This window comes from Austrofundulus limnaeus, unplaced genomic scaffold, assembly GCF_001266775.1.
Source record: "Austrofundulus limnaeus strain Quisiro unplaced genomic scaffold, Austrofundulus_limnaeus-1.0 Scaffold116, whole genome shotgun sequence".
NCBI lineage: Eukaryota > Metazoa > Chordata > Actinopteri > Cyprinodontiformes > Rivulidae > Austrofundulus > Austrofundulus limnaeus.
Genome location: NW_013952518.1, coordinates 1,166,272 through 1,174,609, shown reverse-complemented (window position 1 = coordinate 1,174,609; position 8,338 = coordinate 1,166,272). Strand labels below are relative to the sequence as shown.

General features: G+C 34.5%; 1 protein-coding gene across 1 annotated transcript; it reads left to right on the top strand.

Annotated features, from left to right (window-relative positions):
- Positions 1–339: 339 nt before the first annotated feature.
- On the top strand, positions 340–7,917 carry LOC106521816 (3-oxo-5-beta-steroid 4-dehydrogenase). Its single transcript, XM_014014555.1, has 9 exons — positions 340–509; positions 582–749; positions 903–1,019; positions 1,126–1,203; positions 4,644–4,766; positions 4,905–5,014; positions 7,245–7,410; positions 7,500–7,582; positions 7,671–7,917. The coding sequence occupies exons 1-9, from the start codon at positions 369–371 to the stop codon at positions 7,711–7,713; spliced, it is 1,029 nt and encodes a 342-aa protein (XP_013870009.1). The 5' UTR covers positions 340–368; the 3' UTR covers positions 7,714–7,917.
- The last annotated feature ends 421 nt before the right edge of the window (positions 7,918–8,338 follow it).

Genomic DNA, 8,338 nt, shown 5'->3' with positions numbered 1-8,338 from the left:
CCCCCACCCACACACACACACACACACACCAAAAAAAAATTCTATAACACGGCCAAGTGAATGATTGTCTTTAGTGGTGTTGCAAATGGTGCCTCTTGCACAATGATTCAGTTCACTGCAATCTTTAAAACACACGAGAAAACGCACAGTTCCTGCTCTCTTGTTTTACATTTGGTGTTTGCTCTTAGTAACCTTTGAGTTCTGCACTAATGCCATTCTCTGTTTCATGTCAGGGTTTTGTTACATTTACTCAAAAATGTCAGATAGTGCAGGTTTATCATTGTGCTGGAGGCTGCTCCTTTTGCTCTGGGAGGAGTCGTGTCACTGATCAAAGAGCAGAAAAAAAAAAAACACTGGAGATCATCCACATGGCACTTAAGCAGTGGGGTTTCAACCAAAGACGCAAAGGGCAGGACATGGAGCTGACTGCTAAAAGCCACTCAGTTCGTTTGAGTGATGGAAACAGCATGCCTTTAATAGGACTGGGAACTTATGGGAATCCCCGCATGGTAAAAAACAAATGACATGCTGTCAGAAAAAGTAATTATCTTGTTTAATCTTTTGTATTTTTTTTTTATTAGACTCCAAAAGGAACTTCATATGAGGCTGTCAAACTCGCCATTGAAGTAGGGTACAGACACATCGACGGAGCCTTGGTTTACTTCAACGAGCATGAGGTGGGACAAGCCATTAGAGACAAAATAGCAGACGGAACCGTGACGAGAGAGGACATCTTCTACTGCGGGAAGGTTTGAAAACATTTCCTCGTTCTCGGGCTGAACCGTGCACTGTTCCATTGTTTTATATTAGCAAACTTCATGGCCATAAAGATAAACTTGCTGCCACAGCTTTGCGACAACTTTTAACAACATAATAACATTTCAAGTTTTCTGATTTCACAGCTGTGGAACACATTCCATTCCCCTGAGCTGGTCCAACCTGCTCTAGAAAAAACACTGAAGACGCTACAGCTGGGTTATGTTGATCTTTATATTGTGGAAATGCCCACAGCTTTCAAGGTTACAACTGCCTTTCATGTCCCAAATAACTCATCAAACAGGGTATTCTATTCATCTTTATGTTTTCTATAACCATTTTTTTTTTTCATTTTATGACTTCCTGAAGCCAGGAGACACCTTCTACCCACGAGATGAGAACGGGAAGTACATTTATCACGAGACGGACCTCTGTGCCACATGGGAGGTGACAGAGTACTTTAACTAATTTATGGAGTAAAGTATGTCAATACCAAATTATTTACACTTTTGGTGTTTGAGTTTAAAGGTCTGAGGTCAAGGTTAGGACGCCACAATGCAAAGGTTTTCTATCAACCTTTATGATTATCTCCTGTCACTATAAAACCTGATAATCATGTATTTGCACAAACACAAAAATACACTTTATCTTTTGTTTGTTAGCAAAATATCTCAAAAATTAAACAATGGAATGCACATTATCTGCAACAGTCCATTCCAGTTTTAGACCAAGAGCATTAGCTCTTAGGGACCACCTCTGCAAACCTACAAACATACAAAATGTGGAAAAAAGACTAAAAGTTCTAGAATGTTTTTTTCTGACTTTTCATTTTTTTATTAAAACAGGAAGAAAAAAATCAACATACAATAAAAAAAACCAAACATAATTCGTAAATAAAATTAAAGGAGGCAGAGGGAAAAAAGTAAGTCTAACATCTGTCTTTTATTTCTCTAAAATAAATTCATATAATAATAATACACTGTAAGAAGTTTCAAGTCAGTTAAACTTGCAAATGAAAGTCCACCTGCTGCCTTAAAAACGCATGTTAACTCAACTTATGGAATGTTGTTGTGCAGTAGTTAAAGTTAAAAAAGTTGATTGCACATTGTTTTTGTTGTGTCAACGTGGTTTTTTTTAAGTTGTCAAAGTTGATTGAACTGTTAATCACTAGCTGTTTTAACTTAAGACTCTGAGTTGAAACAATTAAAAATTAAACATCATCAACATGATAAACGTTCCTTAGCTAGTTGAACAAACACTCATTTCTGTGTTAATGTAACTCACTATTTTGAGTTAAAATAATATGATTTTACAGTTTAAGTTAAGACAATTTAAATCCCAAAATTGTTTCAATTCATGATACATGGTGTTAGAAAGTTAACAGACACCACAATGTGTCAATACACCATATATTTGAGAGTCTAAATTTAACACTCAAGAGTTAATATCTAACTCTTTGTAGTGTTGCATTAACCCAGCTCAGTGGTTAATTGAAAAGTATAATGGAGTCACTCTTCACACACCAGCATGCCTCTCACTCATGGTGTCGATTTTTGGCCAATAACATAAACTTAAAGTTGAACAACTTGATCAAACTGAACAAGAAAACTAACCAGAACAACTAATTTTTACTCTCATTAACGTCTTTAATAGTTATAAACATGCAAAAACATTGTTTTTGTATAATTTCTCAGCAAGGAAAGCTGGGTAAATACTGGTCTGTCTGACTTTCAAACCCAAGTTCAATCAAATCATACAAATTCCCAAATTGTCAACACAATGAATAACTTTAAGTTTTACCTTCCCGACTTTTTCCCCTCTCCTTTTTTTCAACTGGTAACTTACAAACTCAAGTTCAGTCAACACTTGCAAATCTGACAAATTTCTCAAATAGTTAACATAATGAATAACTATACGTTTTATATTTTAAGACTCATTAAGTTGAGTTAAAAATCCAAAACTTGTCAGAGCTCTTTGTGTTAAAGAGAAGTAGTAAGTGGGGATAACTAAACGAGGGTGAAACCATTTACAGTGTAATAATAATAACAATAATAATAATAATAATAATAATAATAAAAGTGTTTTACAGACTCAAGCTTAAAAAACAGCATCAGGTCCATTGTCTGAACAACATTTTATGCTGATACATAATATAGTATCATGTTTTTTCAGTACTTTTAATAAAACCTTTATTCACTATTCAATAAATGTTACATATTATGAGCATAAGAATTTTATTAACTAACATGTTAAACACTATTGACAAGAACAGAACAAAAAGTATCAAACCACTCAAATAAAAATTGAATAACAAATATATAATTATTGTTTTTGTTTTTCATACCTGCTTGAAATAAACAAATTATTATGATTTATATTTTTTAATAATAATTGAAAAACAGATTTAATTTTATAATAACTATTTATTTACGATTTATATCACATTTATTAGATTTATTTTAGTTTTGTTTAATCTTCCCCACAGCTTTTTGAGGCCCCCTAGTTCCCCCTGGTGCTTTGAAAACCTGTTTTAGATGATTAACTCATGATGAGAAAGAGACAGAGTTAAAACCATTTTAGTCAAACCTTGAAAATGTTCAGAATGTGTGTTGTGCATGACTCTCAGCTACTACCACTACTACTCAATTTGTTGATTTCTGACCAGACTATTTATTTGATTTGATTTGATTTGATTTGATTTGATTTGATTTATTTAACAGGAAAAGATTACTAAAAATCAAGCCTGACTCAGCATAATTGCTGTTTTACAGCAGGTTCCTGTTCTGCAGCACATAAAACACTCAGAATTACAGCATCACAATCACATCATTATACACCATAGACACAAAGACAAACAAGCAAACCAAATTTCAGGAAGGCAGCATTTGCAAAATAGGACGTCTAAATATGAGCACAACAAATTGTGTCCAGCAGATGGCAGACAAGATTCTTCTTAAAGGGCTGTAGTTTTGAAATGGACTTTATGTTTTGAGGAATGTCATTCCATGCTTTAGTATAAACATAGAAGAAAGACCTCTGGCCATAACAGTTTTTAAAAGTTGGTAATATCAGTTGTTCTTTTGTAACAGATCTAGTTGAATGACCACTTCCAGAATTTGATTTGGGCAGCAATGCACAGAGAGTTCCATAATTGGCACCTTGGAAGATCTGAAAATGTAAATTAATACCACTATACAAAACATAATTCTGAAAAGTCAAGGCATCAAACAATGAAAGAACTGCACAGTGATGAGTCCAACCAGGAAGTTTTTTATGAATTTTGTAGGCCCTGTTTTAGAGCCTAACTATGGATTCTAAGATTTCGTTTGTTGTGAGACCAAACAGGTAAACAGTATGACATGGTTGAGAGTATAATGGCAGGAAGATAGATATTTGAAACAGAAGATGTCAGATTGGATCTAATTTTTGAAAAAACGTATAATTTCTGTTTCAACTTAGTGGTTAAGACTTGTACATGATTACGATAAGTCAAATGAGAATCCAAAGTAATTCCAAGATATTTGTAGGTAGTGACAATATCAAGGGGTTTGTTAAAAAAAAAGTGAGTTGATTTGTTATATTGAAATGTCTCCTGGGTGAGGAAAAATACATGCACACAGTTTTTTAACATTAATTGACAAAAGATTATCTTGAAGCCAACCATGAAATGTCTGAAGATCTGCTTGTAACTGACTATTAATAGATTCAATATTGAAATCAGACAAAAAAAGAACAGTATCGTCAGCATACATTAAAATATTTGAATACTTCAATATCTTTGGAAGGTCATTTATGTATAATAGGAAAAGCAATGGGCCCAGTATGCTACCCTGCAGAACTCTCGCGGAATAATAATAATTATCATTATTATTTTAAATCTTGGACAGGCCTTGGAAGCCTGCAAAGACGCCGGGCTGGTCAAGTCTCTGGGAGTGTCCAACTTCAACAAACGTCAACTGGAGCTGATCCTGAACAAACCTGGACTGAAACATAAACCAGTGTCAAACCAGGCATGTTAACTTTAACTTTATGATAGATTTGTGCAGAAGAAGGAACGAACAAGACAACTAAACTGCATTTATTGAATTTGTGAGCACAGAGCAGGGGATTCTTACTAACAAAATGTACGTTTAATATTTTAAACTCAGGTTGAATGCCATCCATACTTCACCCAGCCCAAACTGCTTGAGTACTGCCGGGAGAAAGACATCGTCATTGTCGGTTACAGTCCTCTTGGGACATCTAGAGATGCATCATGGTAGGGGCTCTTTGTCCATTTCATTTTTAATATGTAAGAACTGTATCAGTTTTGATACAAAAACATTCACTTTTTCTTATTAAAAAGAGATTATAGAGATTATAGGTGTCAAACTCAACACTGGGAGCCAAAATAATAAACTTGGGTCAGTTTCAGCTAATATTTATTAAATAAATCTACTGCTTATATCTTGTTTTTTATTTTTATTATGTAATTTTCTCCAATAAACACTATATAAAATCTAAAATAAAAGCAGCTCATTTAAAATATTAGATAAAGTTGTAACAAAAACCAGATAGGTTGTGAGTTTTAAGTTTGACAGGTGATATAAATATATACAATGTCATTATATTTGTGTGTAAAATCTAAAGATGTACATGGATCTATTAATTATTTAAATCCTATTTAAATTGTACAAAGATTGTACTGAATCTGAGATTTTTTTTTCTCCTTTTGGGCATGCTCAGGATAAATGCAAAAATTCAATATGCTGCCTAGATATATGAGTTTATACTAAATTACCTTCTAGAATTAAATAAATACAACTGTTTAGAATTGTAATATAATGATTGAACTGAGCTGGGTTTAAAAGTGAATAGAAAAAAAAAAGGATTGTCAATGAGTCATGAGTCTAAAAAAAGCATTTTAAAGAAATTTCCCCCAACGATTTTGAAACCCTTTCATGCAAAATTGCAATCAGTTTAGGGATTCTATTGTTTCTGTTGCATGAAATTAAAATAAGTCAAAGCATGAAAGGATTTATGTATGTTGGGGAAATGTTGAAGACTTACATTAAACATCTTCTACAAGACATCCCCAGTTTCTGCCTCTAACTTTTAGCAAATGTATTTTGTTTCTGCTCTCGGAGAAGAAGACACTTTTTCCTTCTCTCCTGCCCTTCCTTATCTTCCTTGCTTTGCTGCTCGGAGCCTCCTCTACTGTACGTTTTCATCTGAAACCAGAAATTATGGATATTTTTATTTTTATGGATTTGGTTAGCTGGTCTCAATAAAATTTTGGAACAAATTTTCTTCCATGAGAGGACATGTCAAAGGTGGGACCTCTGTTCGACTGGGACAACTAGCTGGATATACTTGGATTCTGATCACTGGATTCTACAGATTGGCTCGGTGGTCTCCTGGTGATCTGCAAAACAGCGCCGGTGGCTTTTCAGGCCATTTCCTGGCTGCCTGACCAATATGAAGGATTGCCGTGCTTTCAGCGCTCGGACTCACGCCCTGTGAGAGCTGGGACTCGGTCTGCAAGCGGTTCTTGCTGAGGGTCACGGGCCGGCTGCAGTCCCTGGACTTCGCTGGGGAGGTGGAATTGATCTTGGAGAAGGTGATAGCTCGGCTCGGTGGGATTGCCCACACTATTTGTCTGATTAGATTTGCCACATTGGGTTGTACCAGCGGACATTAAGGCAGATGGAAAATTATAATTGTCTGCCTGACCCAAAACCTTTTCTTCTGTTCCCAAACAACTGTGATTACAGATTCAACTCTACTCCCCTATATGACCTTGAGGGCTGTGGATCCAATTTCTCCTGGTGTTTACGTTGACTTAACTTACTTCTCTGGCTAATAAATGTGATCTTGCTCTACAGAGGGTTTTTTTTAGTGTCACATTTCGTTGATATGATGTTTTGTTTTTTCCCCCTCATCTATCCTTGTGTGGTATTTCGTTTTTCTTTTAAGGGTTGCGCCTCCTCATGATGATCTTTCATGATGATGATCCTTGCTCTGTGCAGGGGTCTATGGCTGCATGACCTGCTCTCTTGTTTGTTATGTTCTGTCTTCTTGTGAATGGTTGTTTTGAACTGTAATTTCATTGTGCTCTATACAATGACAATAAAGGTTTATCTTATCTTATCTTATCTTATCTTATCTTATCTTATCTTATCTTATCTTATCTTGCATGGCAGAAAACAGCCTTAGAACCTTTATTGGTGCCCAAGTGTCATTTGTGAAATGAGAAAGGTTTTGCTCATTTTAGCAAGACAAGCTACATGCAAACATTTAAGTTTACATGTAGACCTGTTATCTACTGAAATAATTTAACAATTTATAGATTTAAAAATATGACAGACGAGACCCTAAACCTTCACGAGACAAAAATAAGAAATCACTTGTTGCAGCGATTGATCTGACAGTTTTTTTAAAGTCAGCTTTTTGGCATATTTAATTCAAATTAAAATAATTTATGCTTTCTTTTCTTTGTTTTTAAACAGGGTGAACCTGAAGTGCCCCCCGCTGTTGTTAGACGAACTTCTGACATCTGTTGCCAAAAAGTACAAAAAGACCACAGCCCAGGTGTGCCTGAGGTTCAACGTTCAGAGAGGCGTCGTGGTCATCCCGAAGAGCTTCAACCCTGATCGTATCAAAGAAAACTTTGACGTATGTGCTTGTTTCATCCTTTTTACAAAATATAACACACAGCAGTGATTTTAAAAAGGTTTTAAACAGATTGTTTGTTAAAACTGCAGATATTTGACTTCTCTCTGTCAGAGGATGAGATGAAAGCCATTGAGGGTCTGAACAAGAATATTCGTTTTGTGGAGCTTCTCATGTGAGTGGAGCACAACCTGTGTGGTTTTCTCTCTTTGTGATTAGCTAATTTTTCTGTTTTTTTTTTGTTTTGTTTTTTTGCTCAACAGGTGGTCCGATCATCCAGAGTATCCATTTCATGATGAATACTGACACCAGAAGCTTAAAAATAATCAAAGCTGATGAGTTCATTATAACCTCCAATAAAACATACATGTTTATTGTTTTATGAAATGATTATATATCTCAGTGATCTTATTATGTCAGCAACAATCCCACATTTGATTTAGAAATAAGTCTTATTTTCACAGCTTTTTACTTTATCTTAAAAAAACTGCTATTAAATTGTTGAAATTATGTGCTGTTTATTTATCTGCAATAAATAAATGAAAATGTAAAGTCTTTTAAACACACATATTTGGGTTATGGATTATCATTGGTAAGCAGAGGTGTCAAGTAACTAAGTTTGTTACTTTACTTAAGTAGAAATTTTGTTTATTTATACTTTAGTGGAGTAATTATTTTTCAGCCTACTTTTTACTTCTACTCCTTACATTTTAATTCAATTATCTGTACTTTCTACTCTATGGAAGCCCATTTCCGCCACCCTGATAAAAAATAAATAAAACTTGTATCTCATAATTATGACTTAGCTATCTCATAATTATGACTTAGCTATCTCATAATTATGATAGAATCTCATAATTATGAGATACTATCTCATAATTATGACTTAGCTATCTCATGAGATAGCTAAGTCATAATTATGAGATAGTAT

Coding starts and splice junctions, on each gene's coding strand:
- LOC106521816 (XM_014014555.1), top strand. CDS start 369: ATGGCACTTAAGCAGTGGGGTTTCAACCAAAGACGCAAAGGGCAGGAC. Junction 1,020..1,125: donor AAATGCCCACAGCTTTCAAG/GTTACAACTGCC, acceptor GACTTCCTGAAG/CCAGGAGACACCTTCTACCC. Junction 7,583..7,670: donor CGTTTTGTGGAGCTTCTCAT/GTGAGTGGAGCA, acceptor TTTGCTCAACAG/GTGGTCCGATCATCCAGAGT.